The sequence below is a fragment of the Bidens hawaiensis genome, unplaced genomic scaffold (genome assembly GCF_021521415.1).
Source record: "Bidens hawaiensis isolate Kalapana, Puna unplaced genomic scaffold, B.hawaiensis_p1.1 tig00060050_1, whole genome shotgun sequence".
Taxonomy (NCBI): domain Eukaryota; kingdom Viridiplantae; phylum Streptophyta; class Magnoliopsida; order Asterales; family Asteraceae; genus Bidens; species Bidens hawaiensis.
Window position 1 is genome coordinate 17,826 of NW_027500823.1, and position 21,877 is coordinate 39,702.

Here is a 21,877-nt window from a genome sequence, read left to right on the forward strand (position 1 = left end):
CACCCGCTTGAGCCATTGGGTTCACAAGGTTGAAAGTTGGCGAACCGGGGCTAACCATCATTGGACCACAATCTTGGAACCGCATTCGTTGAAACGAATGACAAGTGGACCAATAAGACTCATCACACATTTCACACTCAGGTATAGTGGTGGGCCTTCGGGTCGGGCTTGGAACTTTTGAGAGGGTGAAGAAACACTAAGTGACCCGGTACAGATTATAGATAATCTGGGGGTTAAGTAATGTTTCCCACGGATGAGGTCTAGCTGAGAAGGCTGTTCTTCAGGAGACCTGCAAAACAAACACCGTAAGCTCGTCACTGAGAAGGGGGGGGGGGGTTCCTCCTTGTGACCACCCTCCGGCGTGAGAATCAGACTAGGTTGCTCTGAATATAAGTGTATATTAAGAGATTGCTAGATAACTGGATAGCAGATGATCTTACCATTCCAAGATGTCGGAGTATTTATAGCCGAAGGTAGGTTTCCTAGAAGGTACAGCCGGCTGAATAGTATTCCTGTTCTACCAACAGTGGATTATGCACAGGCCATACTGGTTGGTGGGTAGGTTACGGCCAACAGTAACAAAGTCGGCTGCACTATTCCACCAACTGTAGACTATGCACGTCCCACCTACTGTGGATTGTACGCAGGCCATGCTGGTTGGTGGATAGGTTACGGCCAACAGTAACACTATTCCACCAACTGTAGGCTGCGCATGCCCCACAGTAAGGGTTGGTGAGTAGGCAGCGGCTAATAGTGACAAACAGTACTAGAGGGTGCTCCTCCTCGCACTGTTGTCGGTGAGCTGTCACCCTGTGATTGGCTCATGGGCTGTTCTGGTCAGATCGTCTGTCCTATCCATACCTTGGTAGGTATAGTACAAAAGATCTTTCAGAATCATACAGACTGGCTCATTTAGGCGGGATTGTTCCCGCCTTGCTCATTCCTTCATGTGACTACTGAAGTATCTAGTGTCTTGTGCGTGTAGCCCTGCTGTCTGCGGGTAGCCTTCCCTGATGGCTTGTATCCGCAACTGCGGGAACAGGCGGGGTACTTTACCATTGGGAGGCTTTCCCTGCGTGTACAGCTTGCGTACTGCGCGTAAGGTTCTCTGAGCATGGTGGGTCCTGCGGGAGCAGATGGTCTTTGCGCAGACGTCCCTGTTCAAGGTGAGTCTTGCGGGACCAACTGGGCTCTGCTGGGACCTACCTCTTCAAGTCCCCCCAGTCCAATGTTCTTCTCATGAATGTTCAATAAAGTGAGGTGAACTTTTGGACTTTAAGCAAGGGGTTTTGAAAAGGTTTTTAGTTTTAAAGTTCTCCGTGGGGATTCTTCCCGCGGATTTCCTAATGTCACTTGCAAAAATTCCCGATTTTTTTGCTTGATCTTTGGGTATGATGCGGGTAGGTATGTAACCTTCTCGCAAGTCAGGAGCGTTGAGTCTCACTTGTGTGGATTCTCCTTGAGGTTTTAGTGGTTTTGAACATAGTGATCAATTATGTTTAAACCACCAATTCCATCCTGGAGCCTCAAACAATGTAGTTCTCGACGTTCCCGCTATGCGAGGATGTTATTTCCGTTTCCACAAGCATTGCCCAAAAGATCCTTCTTGGTTTCAATTCCCTGCGGAGCGCTAGGTATGTGAAGGGTTTTGCCTTAACACTGTACCCGCGCTCGTCTTACAGTTACTTTACTTTCAAGGTACCCCTGGCGTCAATTCCCTGCGGGTGCTAGGTATGTGAAGGGTTTTGCCTTAACACTGTACCCGCACCCGCCTTATAGTTACTTTGTTGCCGGGGTTTTCTTGGCTTCAATTCCCTGCGGGTGCTAGGTATGTGAAGGGTTTTGCCTTTACACTGTACCCGCATCCGTCTTATGGTTACTTGGTTGCCAAGGTAAGGGGTATTTTCCCGCTTACTTTTGAATCTTTTTGAATTTTGAATTTTGAAATTCGAAAGGTTGGTAAGGATAAGAACAGTCCAAACATCTGAAACGTCGTGCGACGGTTTCTTCTGACTGTGTCAGGACGTGCAGGAAGTTATGGTGACGTGACAGTACATGGTCATTCCAGTCGCTTTTTCAGGCGCGTGGGCGCGATTTTTCGGGCGCGTGGCCGCGAAATTACTGGCACGCGTCCTTTTGACAGCTGTTGCCAGGTTGCTTTTCGCCACGCGTCATAGTTTCATTGCACCTTCAATTTCTCTCTCCTCCGCATTAAATTCACCGCATTAATTGCGATTAGTATATAAAGGGGGTGGAGGATCCTTTCCAATTCATACTTTCACATTTTCTCTTCATCTTTACAGCGATTTCCGGTGAATACTCTAATTAGTCGAGCATTCCCCTGAAATCGTTTTCTTCTTCCTTTTGCAAGATGTCTTCACATGATTTCGAGCCTACGACCGATGATAGGAGTACTGCTGGCGAGTGCCAGTGTGCTCTGCCCGGCGATCAGTACCGGTATGTTGTTAGGAAGTTCATGCTCGATCCTCTCGAGCCTGAGTTTCCTGAATCCCACCAGACCGTGTACGATGCCCCCAGAGGCAAGATCGGGGTTTATGCAGCATTCTTTGTCTATGGGAATCTTGGGTTCCCATTGACAAAGTTTGTTTACCGTGTCCTTGAGAGGCACGGTGTTCATTTGACCGAGCTGCACCCTATGGCGGTCGCCAAGATTCGCCACTTCGAGTGGGTGTGCCGGATTCTGGGCATCGAGCCCCATGTGGACCGCCTGATGACCTTCTATACTTGGAGGTGCATCCAGGGGTGGTACACCCTGACAACCCGTATCAAGGGTTTAAAGATTTGTGCGACCGAGCGCAGTCTCCGATCGTGGAAGCGGGAGTTCTTCTACATATCCGCCCGCGCCGTCCCCCTTGCCATGAAGTTTAAAAATGGCCAAGCAATTCCGAGCCTTCACGCCCCCAACTACCAGGAGGCAGAATGGTTCTCGAAGATATCCCTGGTCCAATCTCCGGTTTACCGGTTTGCGGAGTCCGGGATGGTGATGCTGGGGATGAGCCGGGTGTGGAAGGAGGCGTCTCAGGTTCCCATCCTTCTCGAATACGGTTTGAACTCTACTCCTTATGGTATGTCTTGTCTTTCTTGCTGATATGAGTTTGTCTTCTAACTGTTTCTTTTCTTTCAGAGGGGAACAATTTGGAGTCGCTCCTGTACCCGCGGGAAGCTGACGATCCTGTGCGGATGGGTACTCGTGCTCTTGATGAGAACGAGTTGCCCATCCTGGAGCAAACAGCGGATCGGTTTGTGGAGGTTTATCCGCTGGGCCACGAGATCCTGAGCCACCGGCGGCCAGGTAAGGCGTTATTCTCCCCTCCACCCCTCAGTGCTGTACCCGCTGCTGGAATTCCTTACACCCTGTCTTCTTCTGAGGAATCCGCAGATGGTCCTTCGTTAGTGCGGAAGAAGCGGGCTGCCGGCGGGAAAGGGAAGGAGAAGGCGGCCTCCACAGCCGATCCAGTGCTCCTATCTGACACTGAGTCAGATAGTGAAGAGGCGGGGGGGAAGCCCGGTGGTGAGAAGACCACTGTTCCGGAGGCTACAACTGTTACCTCTGGAGAACCAATGACGACGACGGTAACCGGCATCAAGAGACCGGCTCCATCGGGTTCGTCCCCGCCCGTCCGTACGTTCAAGCTGAAGAAACCCTGTAAGTACAACTCTTAGCTTTTATCTTCGTAGTTTAATCTTCAAGTCTTTTTAACACTTTTCTTCTTTACGCAGGCGTGGATGTTGGCGCATTCCAGGGTGAGGGTCCGAGTACAACCTCTCCGCCAATGACGGTAGGCTTGGTCAGCCTACCTGAGGCGTTGACCCAGGCGCCTGCGCCTGCTTCCGCTGGTTCAGTTGCTCATTCTGAGCCGACTGTTCCAGCCGAGATGACGTCACCCGCCGGCTGTGAGTGCAATTTTTACAGCATCCTTCACAGAGCCGGCGGTTACATTTGCCGCGGATTCTGCGGCAGCGACCACGGCGGCGACTACGGCGGCTGCTACCATGCCCCCGTCCTCGGCAACGACGGCCGGTCCTTCAGGTACGCGTGGGGCTTCTCGCATCTTTCCGCCACCTTCCCATCTGCCTGACCTCTTGGATGGATTTCCATTGGGTTCAGGTGATGGGTTCGGCGGCTATCGGCCTGTAATTGACCCTACAGGTCCTTTGGCCCTTTTTTACTTATATATTTTATCATCTTTTCCTAACTGCTTTTTGTTTTCTGCAGTTTCGGATTCCAATGAAGTGTATGTTCCTCGATGGAACATACGCCGAGGAACAACCCTTCGTACCCCTGTGGAGTGCGTGGAATGGGCTCGCCACGCTGCTCCCCATGGTGCGTTGGGGGAAGCCATGGCTAGCTACCAGGAGGGTAGGCTAACCAATGAGCTTCGAGTTCTCCAAGCCCGGATGCAGCCGCGCGTCGAGCTGCTTTGTCGTGAAAATGACAAGTTGAAAGCAGCTCGCGCTAAGGAAGTATCCCAAGTGCGGGCTCTTCGGGAGGAGAACCAAAAGCTGTCCGCAGCTGCTGCGGAAAAGGAGAAGGCCTTCAAGGCCCTCGAGGTTGAGGTTCAAGCGCGACTCGAGGCCCGCTCCAAGGCTGCCCAAGCTGTTAACGAACAGCTTCGGCTAGCTAAGGAGACTTCGAGGAACGCGACCGAGAGGGCCACCAAGGCTGAAGCCGTTGCTGAGCCTTTACGCGTGGAGAACGAGGAGCTCAAGGCCAAATTAGAGGCTCTCCAACGCGCTCATGATGCCTTGGCGATGGAAGATGCCAAGAAGCTCCAGGAGATCTTGGACCAGAGGGGCGTGCTTGACCATACAGAGCGGAAGCTTAAGGGCGTCGAAGAGGCTGCCGCAAAGGAAGTGCTACTTGCCAACCTTAACAAAAGCGAAGCCGAACGCGCCTGCACCCAAGCTCAAGCCGCCCTTAAAGAAGCTCTGGTTGCCAAGGAATGGCTTCTTCGAGAAGCGTTGTCTCAGGTAAGTCTATCTTCATGTCTTCACGCTTTTCTTTGTAGATAGGGTGTTGACACTTGTATATTTTCTTATGCAGGTTGTGCATCGGGTCTTTTCAGAGACATCTTACGATGATGCTATGAGCGCAGCCCTCAACGCTTCTCATGAGGATGGGGAACGGACCGGCTTCCTGCTTGGTCTAGGGTTTGCTGAGAAAGGCGTCCCGCCTTCCAACTTCCCTTTGTATAATGTGGATACCGAAACTATTTATGACCAAGCAGTGAACCAGTATGCTGCCTTCCCGCATCCGGTGGTGGAGAAGGTAAATGAAATTGCTGCTGCTGATGACGGGCTACCTATCCTTAAGGCTTATCTTGAACAGCCACGCTCTACTGACGGCGCTGGTCCAAGTGGAAGTGGCCCTGAAGCCTGATCCTGAAGATCCCTTCCCGCTACTAGGATAGATTTAGTTTGTATAGATTCTCTTGTAGGCGGGTAGTTACCCGGCCATTCTTGTAACGAATATTTATGAAATGTAAATCTTTGCGCGGCTAAGACCGCTTGATTCATTGGATTCCTTGCTTTATAAACGTTATATGACTTACATACTTAAGTTTAAATTAGCAATTTTCCAAGTGTTTAGAATAAGTTAACCTTTGAACGTGGTAGATAGGTGTGAAGTTTTGCTTCCTCTTCCGTGATTGTGCGGGTAGGACCGTCACTTGCACGTAGTAGGATGGCTAAACTTTACCATCTGACCTGCGTGTAGGTTTACCTTATTTGAGGATAAGTTAACCTTTGAACGTGGTAGATAATGTGTGAAGTTTTGCTTCCTCTTTCGTGATTGTGCGGGTATGACCGTCACTTGCACTTAGTAGGATGGCTAAACTCTACCCATATCTGACCTGCGTGTAGGTTTTCCTTATCCTTTTTTTTTTTTTTTAGGATAACCTTTGAACGTGGTAGATGATAGGTTGAAGTTTTGCTTCTTTGTTCGTGATTGTGCGGGTAGGACCGTCACTTGCACTTACAAGGATGGCTAAACTTTACTTACATCATACCTGCGTGTAGGTTTCCCTTAACGTTGTGTTTATGCGGGTTTTGCCGCCTTACACACGTGACGACTTACTTCTCCCCGTTTATGCGGTAAATACCGGCACTAGTGGGAAGTTCATAAGGATAAAGGTAAACACATTATGAAAGGAGAATCATTTCCATTAGAAGTGGCTCTAGGCCTTTTCTTTACAAGTTTTGGAATTGATCTACATATAACATTTGCGTAATTGAGCTCCATTCCATGTTCTTGGGATGGGAGTGCCATCGAGCCTTTCGAGCCGGTATGCGCCCTTTCCCAGGACTTCTTTGATAATGTATGGCCCTTCCCAAACCGGGGCCAGCTTTCCCGGGCGCTCTTGGTTTGAAGCCTCGTTGTTACGCAGTATGTAGTCTCCTATCTTGAAGTTGCAGAGTTTTACCCGCGTGTTGTAGTACTTTTGCATTTGTCGTTTGTAGTTCTCTTCACGCACTGCGGCTAAGTCTCTGCGTTCCTCGGCTAGCATAAGGTCTAACCGTCTTTCCGCATCATTGTCTTCTGGCTGGATCAAGACCCTTGGTGAGGGTAAACCAATTTCGACTGGGACCATGGCTTCAGTGCCATAAGTGAGACTGAACGGGGTTTCTCCCGTACTGGCCTTCTTCAGCGTTCTGTTTGCCCAAAGGACGTGCGGAAGCTCGTCCACCCAGCCGGATCTGTGTTTCAAGAGTCTTTTCTTTATGCCATCGACGATGCTCTTGTTTGCTCTTTCCACCTCACCATTACCTTGCGGGTGTGCCACTGAGGTAAAGGTGTGGGTGATTTGAAGTTCTTTTAGCCACTGTTGTAGCTTCTTGTCAGCAAAGTTGGTGCCGTTATCGCTCACCAAATTCTGTGGAAGTCCAAAACGACAAATAATAAATTCCCAAATAAATTTTTTGATATGTTTTGCGGTTGTTTGGGCTAAAGGTTTTGCTTCTATCCACTTGGTGAAGTAGTCGATGGCTACCACTAGGAACTGAACATTTCCTGCTGCCGTGGGAAATGGGCCTGTCACATCGATGGCCCATTTCTGAAATGGCCATGAAGAAGTGACTGGAACAAGTTCATTCTTCGGGCGGTGCGTGTTGGGTGCGTAAAGCTGGCAAGACCTGCATTTTCTGATGTATGCCAGTGCATCCGTATGCATCCCCGGCCAAAAGTATCCCGCGTTGTTTAGCTTGGCTACAACAGCGCGGGTACCTGCGTGTACCCCACAGATGCCTTCGTGTACTTCCCTTAGGAGGTAATCAGCATCTTGGTTGTCCACGCATCTTAAGAGTGGGCCAAGAAAGTTACGTCCGTAAAGGATGTCATTGACAAGTTGATAATTTAGTGCTTTACAGCGTAGTTTTCTTGCCTGTGTTTTTGACTCTGGTAGTGTTCCTGCTGCAAGGTAATTTATTATCGGTGTCATCCACGTTTCTGTACCGATTTGGATGACACAAATTTCCTTGTGCGGGACTGATGGTGCTTCGAGGAGTTCAATGCGGATGTCCTTTCCCAAATGGGTGAAGGCTAGTGACGCAAGCTTGCTTAACGCATCCGCAGATTTGTTTTCGCTGCGCTTGACGTGTATGACTTTACAATCATTAAAATCACGCATGAGGGTTTTTGCCTGGGCGAGGTACAGGGCCATTGTGTCGTTCACAGCCGTGTACGTCCCATTTATTTGGTTGGCCACCAGCATGGAATCCACGTGGGCTTCCAAGTTTTTCACTCCCATCTTACGCGCAATTCTCAAACCGGCCAAGAATGCTTCGTATTCGGCTTCGTTATTCGTACTTGGAAAATCCAACCGAATAGCGTAAGTATATTCTTGGCCTGCTGGGTTGGTTAATTTTAACCCTGCGCCTGAACCCTCGTTACTGGCGGCTCCATCAGTGTAGAGTCGCCAGACATCCTTGATGTCCTGTGCTGGGGAGGGTTGAGCCTCCTCCTGGCATTCTTTCTCCCGCGAAGCGGGGACTTCTGCAATAAAATCGGCCAGGACCTGGCCTTTTATGGCTGGTCTTGGCTTATACTTAATTGCATATTCTCCCAATTCAATTGCCCATTTGGCTAGACGTCCCGATAATTCGGGTTTGCCTAGAACGTTTGAGAGTTTGAAGTTGGTGAGAATGGTAATTGGGTGACCCTGGAAATATCGTCTTAACCTGCGTGAAGCGTGTATAAGTGCTAAGACTAATTTTTCGAGGGTAGAGTACCGGGTTTCTACGTCTGTTAGTACACGGCTAACATAATAGATTGGCATCTGGATGCCCTTTCGTTCTACTAGCAGGACTGCCCCGGTTGCTCTATCTGTTGCGGAAAGGTATAGGATTAACTCCTCTCCTGCTTGTGGTGCCGTAAGTGTTGGGAGTTCGATCAAGCGTGACCGAATCTCCTGAAAAGCTGCTTCCGCTTCTGGTGTCCAGCGGAAGTGCGTTTTGTTCAAGCAGTTTCTCAATGTTGACACGAAAGGAAACGACTTATCCGCATGGTTTGCCAAGAAGCGATTAAGTGCGACTAGTCGTCCATTCAGTGTCTGAGCCTGTTTGATGGTGGTAGGTGATTCCATTTTAACAATGGCTTCGACCTTTTCAGGGTTCGCTCTGAAGCCATCTTTAGTAACAATGACTCCCAAGAACTTCCCTTCTTCCATCCCAAATGAACACTTGCTCGGGTTGAGCTTCATGTTTATTTTTCGGAGCGTGTTGAAAGTTTCTTCAATGTCTTTCAACATCGCTTCTGGCTCGAGGCTTTTGATGACCAAATCATCCATATAGACTTCCAAGTTTCTCCCGATTTGGGCATGAAACTCTTTGTCCATTAGTCGTTGGTACGTGGACCCTGCATTCTTAAGTCCGAATGGCATCATTTTATAACAAAATGTACCATCGGGCGTCCGAAATGCGGTTTTGTCCTGGTCATCTATGGCCATGTGGATTTGGTGGTACCCCTTATACGCATCCAAGAAGCATTTAAGGCGAAATGGTGCCAACGAATCCACCTTGAGATCAATTTCTGGTAACGGATAACAATCTTTGGGGCATGCTTTGTTCAAATCTTTGAAATCTATGCACATGCGCCATTGTTTGTCATTCTTCGGTACCATTACGGGATTTGCAACCCATGTTTGATATCTACTAACGCGTACGATGCCTACGTCAAGGAGTTCCTTGACTTGGGTTCTACACGCGTTAGTTTGTTCAGGCCCCATTACTCTGCGCTTTTGTACGACTGGCGTAACAGCCGGATCGCACTTGAGCTTATGCTCCGCCTTACTTCGGGGTACACCAGTCATGTCAGCTGGTGCCCACGCAAAGATGTCAGCGTTTTTCTGCAGTAAGCGTTTGAGTAATGTGCGGGTGGGATCAACGATTGTTGGTCCAATGGTAACGGCCTGGTCGGGGTATTTGCCATTGAAGGCCCATTTTTCCGGTTCAGTGATGGTTGGTTTAGCCTTTTTCGGTTTGGGTTTAGATGAGACAGATGCAATGCATACCTGGGGAATGCCAGAGATCATCGCTACACCCTCAGCTGTTGGCCATCCCATCATGCCGTGGACTGAAGATACCACGGCATTGAATCTTGCCATCCCGTCTCTTCCGAATAGGATGTCGTACGTGTGGTGTGGCTTTTTCATCACGACAAAATCCACGTCTTCTGTGCGTGAATGATTCCCATCAGTAAGAGTAACGGGGAAAGATAGGATACCCAGGGGGGTTTCTGTACTGCCGTCAAACCCTTCCATTGAAGCGTAGACCGTTTCCAAGCGTTCTTTATCTTCATCATCCAGCTTATCAAAGAACTGCCTGTACATCACTGTCGACGAAGCGCCGTTGTCAGCAAGAGTGCGGGAAGTGATGTAATGCCCCAGCTGGCTTCTGATGACGATGGGGCCTTCTTTGCTGGGGCCTCCTGGCACTCGCGGGAAGCGCACCTCAGCTTCCTTCCACGCGCATGGTTCTGTCACCCGTCTTTTTCTTCCTCTGACCTTGCCATGAACCATGTTGATGTTGATGTCGACGGGCTTTCGTCCGTTACCTCTGTACCGGTTGTCATTCCTTCCTCCCTTCTTGATCGATGCCACGAGATGTGCAAGTCTTCCATCCTTGACAAATGTCTCAATAATATCCTTCAAGGATGTGCACTCTTCAGTACCATGACCCTTTGTCCCGTGGAAATCACAGGATTTGCTTTGATCCGCATTAGGTTTCTGCCGGATCAATGGGGCTTTTGGCCATGGCAATTTTTCCGTGGCAAATATCTCCGTGACGCTCTTCGTGAGTGGCGTCCACCGGTGTTTTCGGTTTGAAGGGTGTGTGTTATCCCTTCCGCCAACAAGAGGGCGAGAGCTGGATGAGGTGTCAAAGTTTACCCTTGACTGCCAAATACCTAGCCTCCTCTTTTTGTTCTGCCGGGCGATCCGGACATTGTTCTCTCTTGTCCTCAGCGTGTAGAGGTGTGTACTCTGGGGAAGATCCCTTCCCAGTTGCTTTTCCGTCTCGGCAAAGCGCTTTGCCGCCGTCATGATGGCATCCCAAGTTGATGGCATGCCATCCTTACCCGTCAATGTGCGGATAAGTTCTGGGTATTCGGCGCCTTGGATGAAGGCGGCGCGAACCAGATCCTCACTTATGTTGCCGAGACTAAGTTTTTTGGAGTTGAAGCGAGTGATGAAGTCCAGTAAAGATTCATCCTCCTCTCTCACGCAGTTGAGGATCGTCCACTGCTCTTCAGTGTACTTCCTCTGTTGGCTGAAATGCTGGCTGAACTTGTTCTGAAAGTCCGCCCAGTCATAAATGTGGTGGATCGGTAAACGATCGAACCATGCCCTGGCCGCTCCGACCAGAGTCATTTGGAACATGTAGCACCACGTGGGTTCCGTCCAGTTGCTGACGGTAGCCCCCGCAATGAACCTGTTCAAATGGTCGTCTGGGTCGGATAGACCATCATAAGTGCCAATGTTGGACATTTGTTTGGCACTTCTCGGGGCGATTGCTTCCGCAATGTCCCTTGCGAATTTTGACTTTCCTGCATTTGTAGCAGTTGGTCTAAAGGTTTTGGAGAAGTCACGCGGGTTTCTCTCCACGATTGGTTTAAAGGCTTCCCCAAAATTCCTTTTTGGTTGGCCGTCCGTCTCCTTACGCTTCCCTTTCGCCTTATGGCGAGGGTTCGCGTCGGTATCGGACTCCAACTCGTCGTCTGAGTACTCGCAGTCACTGCTCATATTGAGATGTTGGCGAGTACTGCCGAATTCGTCAGCCTGTTGAGCTGAACGCAAGCGTTCATCCAATTCGGCTTGGAATTCTCTTTGCCGTGCTTCGGCCCACGCCTTCACTTGATCTAGTGTTTGGCGAGGGGCCCTCGTTCGTTTTTCCAACTGGGTATTGGTGAACCCCAGTGGAATATTTACTCCACTTGCCCCGGCTTGGGTAGTCGGGGTAGTGTTCGTAAGGATTGTATAACCACCGGTGTTCCCCCCAGTTGCTGGGGTTGTTACCGGGGTTTCTTGGTCGGTTACTGGCCTTTGGACCGGAGTAACGTTAACCATTTCTTCAGAAAATTTCGAAAAAACTAAATTAGTTCTAGCTTTTATGCACGGATGGCGCCAATGAAGAAACACTAAGTGACCCGGTACAGATTATAGATAATCTGGGGGTTAAGTAATGTTTCCCACGGATGAGGTCTAGCTGAGAAGGCTGTTCTTCAGGAGACCTGCAAAACAAACACCGTAAGCTCGTCACTGAGAAGGGGGGGTTCCTCCTTGTGACCACTCTCCGGCGTGAGAATCAGACTAGGTTGCTCTGAATATAAGTGTATATTAAGAGATTGCTAGATAACTGGATAGCAGATGATCTTACCATTCCAAGATGTCGGAGTATTTATAGCCGAAGGTAGTTTTCCTAGAAGGTACAGCCGGCTGAATAGTATTCCTGTTCTACCAACAGTGGATTATGCACAGGCCATACTGGTTGGTGGGTAGGTTACGGCCAACAGTAACAAAGTCGGCTGCACTATTCCACCAACTGTAGACTATGCACGTCCCACCTACTGTGGATTGTACGCAGGCCATGCTGGTTGGTGGATAGGTTACGGCCAACAGTAACACTATTCCACCAACTGTAGGCTGCGCATGCCCCACAATAAGGGTTGGTGAGTAGGCAGTGGCTAATAGTGACAAACAGTACTAGAGGGTGCTCCTCCTCGCACTGTTGTCGGTGAGCTGTCACCCTGTGATTGGCTCATGGGCTGTTCTGGTCAGATCGTCTGTCCTATCCATACCTTGGTAGGTATAGTACAAAAGATCTTTCAGAATCATACAGACTGGCTCATTTAGGCGGGATTGTTCCCGCCTTGCTCATTCCTTCATGTGACTACTGAAGTATCTAGTGTCTTGTGCGTGTAGCCCTGCTGTCTGCGGGTAGCCTTCCCTGATGGCTTGTATCCGCAACTGTGGGAACAGGCGGGGTACTTTACCATTGGGAGGCTTTCCCTGCGTGTACAGCTTGCGTACTGCGCGTAAGGTTCTCTGAGCATGGTGGGTCCTGCGGGAGCAGATGGTCTTTGCGCAGACGTCCCTGTTCAAGGTGAGTCTTGCGGGACCAACTGGGCTCTGCTGGGACCTACTTCTTCAGAGGGGTGGTGTCACGGGTGCGCTGCTTGAGATACGGAGAGGCGGGAGTGATGGTGGGATTGGGTTGCAAAGAAACCCAAACGAGTTGGTTGATGATGGGGTGTTTGTTTCGAGACGGGTCGGGCTGCATTGGTACGAAGGGACCGGGCTTGGATACGACGAGGACCATGGGCTTGGTATCTGAGAAGCACATGGTGTTGTGTTGGTTGATCTGCGCCTGGTGTCAATGACGGATGGTGGGGGCTTGCATCCCTGCAATTTTAAATACAAATACACGTCATATTATTATTATTTGGTTTGAAACCGATTAAACTGAGAAACCTAAGAGTGGAAATTTCTGACACGATAAAAAAAATAATCAGGTTTTTGGGTTACATATAACCCATTTAAAAAGCGGGTCTTGTTCTGTCAACCTGTTTACCACATTTAGTTAAACATACCAACACAATAACCCGTTTACGAGTCATTTAACCTATATCTTTTACACAAATAAAAATTATGACCCATGTTCGTTGAACATTTCAAACTTTCAGCACGACACGATTAACACGCCTGCTTAAAACCGAACCGAAATCGAAAAAATCAAGCGTGAATCTATGAAATAATAATAATAATACCTTACGAAAAGTAGTGCCATCAGGAAGCACAATCCAGCCTGCTTCTCTACACAAGGCCTTCAAGACCTCATTATTATCACAATGTTTAGGCTGATGATAGTTTCCTTGTGTCCTTAACCCATTGAATATGTTTGCCGCAATTGCTCTTCGTTTTCTTTCTCTCCTCCGATTATTCTCTTTCTCTCTCCACGACGGCTTCCTCCGCCCAGGCGGCGGCGCCGGTGATGATTCCACCACCTCCCAGTTCATTCTCCGATTGATTGATTTCTAGAGTTGTGAGATGATGATGATGATGATGATGATGATGATGGGTGTGTGGGATTGGTGTTAATTTATAAGTGTGAAATTTCACAAGCTCATGATGATGAATAATAATAATAATAATAATAATAATAATATTTGTGAGTGTATGTGTTTTGTGTGAATGTAAAGATGATCAATCACTGGAAGTGAAGTGGAGAATATCATGTGTGTTCAACACGAGGAACTTGGTTGCTTCTTTTTCATGTTTTTTTCTTTCTTTTACATCTACACTTTTCTTTTGTTTTTTTTTGTTTTTTTAATGGTATTGGTATCGATCAGTATCGAACTAATGACATTTTGTTACGCTGTTTGGTTTATACTTTAACTTGTTTTACTATATTGGTATTTTTTTGGTACCGGTCTAATTCCTATTTCAAGATGTAGAATGTTTTGACGGGCTTTCGAATTTATATAACCGTCTTACATTAGTACAAAACGATTACAACAATCTGCGGAATTTCATTTGTTTTTTATATGTCAGCATTTTTCATTTTTTCGTGGACATGTCTCATCCCTATTTCATAGTCGTTTATACTCGTTGACGAATCAATTAATAATGTTTTGGCAGGCTTTCAAATCTAAAAACGAATTAGTATGTTTTCTAAACAAACATTTCTACGCGAATATTAATCGACATAACAGATGTAACCATCGATAAATTCTTATTATCGATCAGGTTATGTAAATCAGGTTGTTTAACAAATGAACGTTATATTATGTGTGACTTAATTTATGTTTTTATTTTTTTATTTATTAACTATCATGATTTTAACACAACTTCATATATATATTTATGTTTTATTATACATTTGGTTCAGATGTATAGCACCAGCTTGTGTCCTTATCTCATGATTATAAATAAAGCTTTCTTATATTGTTGTTTTTAACTTGACTAATCATCTGTTTTGTTGTTTTTGTTTTTTGTTTAACAATAAAGTTATAATAATGTAAAGTTGGAAAGATAAGGAATTTGGTTTTCACTTTACTAACCATATGTCTATTTAGACAATAAAGTTATAATGATAATTAAATTAAATTAAATTAAATTAAATCCTAATGAACAACGACATGCATTTTTCGGAGGAAATTATAATACGCGAGTGGAAGTTGATATACGACATTTGATCACGTATACCATTAATAATCCTGAGAACCGAGCTAGGTGAACCAAGATGGTGGTGTACTATTCTTTCGTATTGGAGCCTGTCACAAAAAAAAAAAGATTTGAACCAGAGGATTTTTCTGATAACAATGTACATCTATGTGAAGTTTGGTGACCAGGATCGATAAACACGAAACAATAGTTTAGATCATAAGTTCGATCTTTGTAATTCTCATTAGCTCGAAAAATTACAATACTAAAAACACATATAAATATAACCCACAAGCTTGGGTATATATTGGTTTAAACATGAAAACCTAATTAGACTAGAATAAAAACTTTTTATCATAATCAAATACTAATTAGTAAAAACATATTTAAACAATAATTAATAAATAAATTCATTATTGTCCAAGTCATTGGCTCGACTTGTTCACAAAGTCCATGTAAATCAAGTCGCGTGTTCAACTTAATAAACAAAACATCAATCCATCATAGGCTCGATGAGTCGGCCCGACGGAAATTACGTCCAACACTATGAAGGTAGCAAACATTGAGGAGCTCATCCATAGCCTTGTGGCCAATGTAGTTTACCAGTGTACATCAAGACTACTATTATATAACCATAAATATGCAATCTGTTGATATAGTATTGGTTTTGGCATACAAAGAGATCGAACTTCTTTATGTATTTAGACTACATTTTGAAGTATATTAGTATATGGATAGTTGTTTTTTGGATGGTTCGTTCTATGCATTTTGAATAACCTTTTCATTTGTATATTTTATTTAATTCTTTATAAAGACCCAATGAGTCGAAAGCGAGAAACCAAACCGTTAGTAACAATATGGTTTCAATTTTCCACGGTTCATTTTTTGGTTGATAATTAAAAACCATTGTTAACAGGTTGGTTCATGGTTTGTCCTAAAACCGTTTAAACCATACCATAAACACAGAAATACCCTTAGGGAGATCCCATTGAATTTTCCTTGATTGAATGAATCATAACATGTCGGACACGACACGAAAAAACACGACACGTTAAGACACGATGACCTGTTGTGCTAAACACGAAAACGACACGATAACTAAGCGTGTCATTTTTTCCCAAACACTTGTTTAGTAGCATGTTAACCTGTTAAGACATGTTAAGAGACATGTTTAAAGACACAATAAATAATACACATGTAATGAAACAAAATTTTTCAAAATGAGCATAAAAGCCTTAATTAATAAATAATCCAAACACATTTGAAACAAAAACCACTAATCCATAACATACATGAACCAAAAACCACACCATCGAAGCAAATCACAACATCCATAAAAAAATATTATCAGGTTCAGACAGGCATTAGTGAACCGTTTGTAAGCATGACTTTAGGTTAAGTTTTGAGGAGTGTATATATATATTTTTAAATAAACGTCTACACATGTTAACAGGTCTTTAACCTGTCGGGACACGAATTTAAAAGTGTCTTAAACATATCGACATGTTTTAAGACACGAAACCTGTGAAACTCAAACCCAAACATGTTAAAACCCGCGTCGTGTCGTGTTAATAGGTTCGTATCATATATTGTCAGCCCTAACTTTGATACTGAGTGAACTCGCATGCTAGAGGGCAAATGAGAGACATAATCGATGCCAATATAGTTGTAATGTGAGAATGAATTTATTGCATAAAAGGGCGTTCATTGTGTTTCTAAAACTAATCGCTCCAGTGATGCTTTTCTATCTTCTCTGCTTTTGATATGGGGAATCTCATTTTCCTTTTTGTTATGTCTAAGGTAAGTTAAGTAACAAACTTCATAGGCGTGAAAGTGTTTTTTTAGCAAGATTGGTTGCTCTTGCACTTCGGCGGGTAATTATTATTTTACTTATAATTTTCCGTCACGGTTTAGAAGAATTGTGATTCAACGAAGTAACTTGTGAGTTTTGTAACGAACTCATAAAATTATGCCAAAATGTTTTTAGACCAAGGGCAACGGGGGAGATCCCTATCACCGCCAACCATTTCGCTTAAGAAAAAGAGGGGAGCCAAAGGTAAAAGAACCCATTGGGCGGCCCCATCGGGTTGGTGAGCTCAATCGCTGATTGTGTTAGCCCAAATTATTTTCCAACCAATCACAACCTCCCACTCACATTTTATATAAAAATAAGTGAGTGTCTCTGTGATTATTCAACACTGACGCAACGATGTGTAATTAACTTTTTAGTTAAACCATTATGCGTACTTTTAACAGTAATATTTATAAAAAAAAAATCTTAAATAACAAAGGTCTTGTTAGAAAAAAGAAAAAGAATTTAAAAGGATGAGTTTAAGGTAATATGAAAATGTTGTGATGAGTGTCCGGAATCAATGTTTGAAACAACCGCGTTAAATTGTTTGACGTCATGAAGTATTGTACCTTCAAGTCCCGGCTACGTAATCCAGCCAATGAAATCTCGCCACGTACTTATACAAGCAATCAACGACAAGAAACACAACCAATGACCAAACTACCTCCAGTTTACTTCACTAACCACGGTTAGCTTTACTCCCTATAAATACCCACCAATCCTCCATATTATCTAATTACTTGCTTGTTTATTCACTCTCTTAAGCAAACCCAAAAAAAAACTTAGGATTCAGTGTGTTGTTGTTCAGTTGTCATCTTGATCTACCCTAAAGGTAATATGTTAATCCTATACTTTCATCGTATTAGATTTTAACGAAATTTAATGTTTCTAGGTCGCGTAATGTATCGTTACAATTTGTTTTGTGTTATTAAACGTATGATCAGATTGAAATGGATAAGGGATGTTTAGTTATCTTTGCTCTTGCTGTTTTACACTTTTTTTTAATTATGTGGATGGTTAATGCTATCAAATGTGTACAGTTAATAGTTGTTCGGTTGATCATGATCCATTGAACTTGAGTTGGTTAGTTTGACCATAAAAGTCAACGTTGAAATCACTTTTTGACTCGGTTATCATTGTTAGGTACTTGCGATTTGATCTTATCTCATTGATTCGTTTTCTTTATGATCATCTTTGATTCTTTTAGCTTGTGCTTTTTATTATTGAGTTTTTGTTTCATGAAGATATTAGTTTCGTATTGTCGTAGGAAAAGTTACTGAAAAAGTAGATTCATCTCTGGCAATACAACTACCATCAAATGCGTATACACACGAAATCTGTGTTAAGAGAATCGTAAAACCCAATGTCTCGGCATTTTTTTTATTTCTTTAGTAATAATTATTTGAATTTGGTTTTATTTTCAAATTTATATATGTTTATATGTGTTCATTTATGTAATTAAATGTTGGTTTGGGTTCGTCCGAGTTTGTTTGCATTCATTTGTGTTCATTTATGAATCGAACATACACAAACAAAATCACTTCTTTAATGAACGGACACCACCAAGAAATTTCGATGGTATGTGTTCGTGAGCCGTTTGTTTGCCCGATAAATTGTTAGCAAATGAATATGAACAACTGAACAAAGCCTTGTTCAGTTCAACTTGGTTTGTTTACAACCTGTTGACCACATCTAACCTTTGGTTTAAAAAGGCGTGTCTCATATAGTTCTTAAGGGCCGGTTATTTCAGTTTTATAAAACCTAAACCGGACTAAAAAACTTGTAATTCTATTCGGTTTAAGTTTTCATAATGCATTTGGTTCCGGTTTGGTTTTTTCGGTTTTGGACTTTTGCCATTAAAATGTTGGACCGAAAGAAAAGCCCAAAATAATAATTCTTGGCCTGAAACTTTGGGGCTACACATATTTCTTAAGTAATGATTAGTTAATTGCATACATTTTGGGCCCAAAGTTTTCGGGCTACACTGTGCATTAAGTTTTTTATAAATTACTTCATTCATATATAAAACTTATAATCCATGTATTCAATAACTAAAGTTGGTTCTGTTCATATGGTTTTCGGTACATGTAAAACCGGAACCAACGTGGAAATTTGGTTTTTGGGAAAAAACGTAAAGCCAAACAGTCGGTTTTAGGTTAGGTTCAGTTATTTTGGTTTGGTTATGTCGGTTATCTTTTGCAAGTCGGTATGGTTTCATGCACACCTAATTTTTGTTCATTTTAACCAAATCCGCGCATGTTTTATAGGGAAAGACCATGGAAAACAAAACAGGACCGCCACTTGTGACCAGGGGATCACCCGATCGTTTTCTTGAAATGTCAAGCGAAACGGATTGTATTTTGACAGGAGACTACTTTGAGTTAAACGATCTTGTTGATTCGGGATCACGTGCTTCCAGCTCATCAGATTCGAGTTGTTTGACCACGATATCAGAAGAATACTTTGACTCAATGGCCTTGTTACAAGAACTAGAGGATGATATTATAGATCAAGAAATGAAAGATACAAGTGTCAATTTTAATATCTATGCACCTCAAAAGTCGAAAGAAGTAGTGTTACACCCTGCCACATCAGGTACTTGTTTTATGTCAGTATTTTTGAAAAATATTATAAATGGTTAATGAGCTAGTTATGATTATATAGTTTGTTAATAGTTCACGAGCTAGTTATGGACTAACTATGTTACACATTTGTAGAATATTGGTCTAAACTTGTAACTTCTCAAAGTTAAGACCAAAACTGAAATTTGAGCATACCGCAGGGACCATCAATGTAATTTAGTCTAATATCATTAGAACACTATTCTAAAATAAAACTAGTTAGGAGTTTGTATGGATAAATTATTTCAATCAAATTGACACCTTTTTAAGCTATTTCATTTGACATCTTTTATTTTTCGCTAATTATCTTTTATTTGATTCGTATGTGCTTAAAGAAGACCCATATCAGATCATTAATAAGTAACTGAGTCGCAATTACTACATCTAATGAAATTGTGCACTCGATTCAGTCTAATGTGTGCTTATGCGATTCGTTTTTATCAATAGTGTGTCTAAAAACCAAAAAAGAGCGCAAACCTTCGGCCGGAGAGACCCCCAAAGTGGAAAATAGGATCAGAAGGTCTTCAAATGGTGTTAACAATGAGCATGATAGCAGGACTAAAAGGCGCAAAATGATGAAGTGTTTATTTTTATTGATGTTTTGAGTTGTTGCTTGCATAACAAAAAATTTTCTTGGGATAGAAGAAACCATGAGGGTTGAAGATCGAATCTAGTCGCGTAAATGAAGTGATGTTTTTTTATTGGGGGAGGGGAGACTACGAGGACATTAGGGGCAGCAAAACTTTCATTTGGTGTTGTAAATAACATGTAAATAGTGTCAGTGAATGTGTGTAACATTATTTGTACGATGCGATCTCTTGTTTACTTGTAGTATTTAAAATATGTTGTTATTGATACTGTATTATAAAATTTAACACATCTTTGTGATACGAACATTAATATTCGTTAAGTTTAATATGATTATTTAAGTTTTATATATTATTTAGTTTCCTTATTATACTCTAATTGTGTTGCCTTATTGTTTATTTTTTCCTATATTTATGTCTTTCTTTTTCTATAAATGTAATCATTGTTTGAGAAAAAAAAAATAATAAAAATAATTAGAAAATTGTTCCAACTTTGGTTTCTCTTCTTATCACTTGTTCTTGGAGCCTAACTCACTCTACGGGTCTATTAGGAGATTGACCATCTCAAATCAGTCTTTATCACTTTGCTTCAATGTATCTATCGATAAATAGTTTCGATTTTAGTTGCCCAGTATTGTTTTGGTTACGTATTTTAGTCTAGTTTGTCCAATGTTGTTTTGAATCTAATTCAGTTATATGTAAAGGGTGAGAATCTAAAATTTTCAACTTAAAAGAGTCACAATATTGAACTTATTATTTACTTTCATGGATAATGATTTAGGGTGACAAAATACAATATAACACGATATCAATATATCATATACATCAATAATAGAAATCTTGATTAAAATGGTTTCCTGGCATTATGGCAGGCTCAACTATGGTGGGCTCAAACCCAAAAAACCAGCCCAAACTCAGGACAGGGGTTAACTGTTAAGTGTGCCAACAACCATTAAGGGTTTAAACAGGTGCCGAGGCTCAATCTCGGGCTCAGGCTCGAAATTAAATGAGTCAACTCAACTCGAATAGTTTATCATGATCTACAATTTTGACCTTGACTCGTGACTCGTAAGAAGCAGCTTGTTTTATTTTTCTATAAGCAATCATATTTTTCTTCTGGAATGATTAATATTAACATTTAATATGTATAATAAATTGCATAACTCATAAAACAAGTTCGTTAGTGAATAAAGTAATTAATTGAAATTAGGGAGCTTCATATTTGAAACTTTAGTATTAAAAATATGTGAATATTAGGGGTTTTTTTGTGTAGGAAAGCGCCCTACTACACAAGGTTTAAGTTAGAAAAATGTGAACATGTGTGTTAACTATATTGTGTTAAAATTTATATATATTGAATCTTGGACTTTACTTTTAGTAAGAAAAACGACCCATCTTATCTTGGATCAGGCACAACTCATTCTTCATTATTTACTTATATCTTAGCTTAAAGCATTTTATTATGAGAAAATTCCAATTTGCCTCCCTGTGATGTATCGGCGGGAGATGGATTAGCCCCTGAAAACGAAATTGCGCATTTTGAACGTATGTGATATTTGGGTGGGGCAATCTGTGCCTTTCCGTCAGTTGACCGTCAATTGACTGTTGGTATTATAGTAATAATACCAACATATTAAGGGTATTTTAATAATATAATAAATAATAATAATAACAACAACAACAAAAAAACAACAGCATAGCAGATCATCTTCATTATCATCATCAACTCATCTTCATAATAACAACAACAAAGGAGCAATAGCAGATCATCATCATCATCAACTCATCTTCATCATCATCAACCTCAAACATAATTGATCGTCAAACCCTAGATTTCATCACTCAAACCCTCAAATCTCTCAAATCCTACCACCAATCATTTCAATAATTCAACCACCGTACCCATAAATCATTCCGATCAAAACCCCTAACCTTCGGCACCACGCCGCCGCCACGGCAGCCACTGCCGCCATGGATTCCGGCCATCTCGTTTTTCCGATCATGTGTCTATTATTTGGCCGCGCCGAACCCGGATTTTATTTGCCCGCCGCCGTTGTCCAGGATGACCACGGTGGTGGTGGTGGTGGTGGTGGAGAAGATTAGGTTTCCGGTGAGTGTGCGTGACATAAGATGATGATTATT

The 21,877-nt window shown here is 43.1% G+C and overlaps 1 protein-coding gene across 1 annotated transcript; it reads right to left on the minus strand.

Moving 5' to 3' along the window:
• Window positions 1-44: 44 nt before the first annotated feature.
• On the minus strand, window positions 45-13,532 carry LOC143602895 (protein BZR1 homolog 1-like). Its single transcript, XM_077079869.1, has 3 exons — window positions 13,280-13,532; window positions 12,656-12,914; window positions 45-174 (listed from the first exon to the last, which is right to left on the minus strand). The coding sequence occupies exons 1-2, from the start codon at window positions 13,526-13,528 to the stop codon at window positions 12,660-12,662; spliced, it is 504 nt and encodes a 167-aa protein (XP_076935984.1). The 5' UTR covers window positions 13,529-13,532; the 3' UTR covers window positions 45-174; window positions 12,656-12,659.
• Window positions 13,533-21,877: the final 8,345 nt, after the last annotated feature.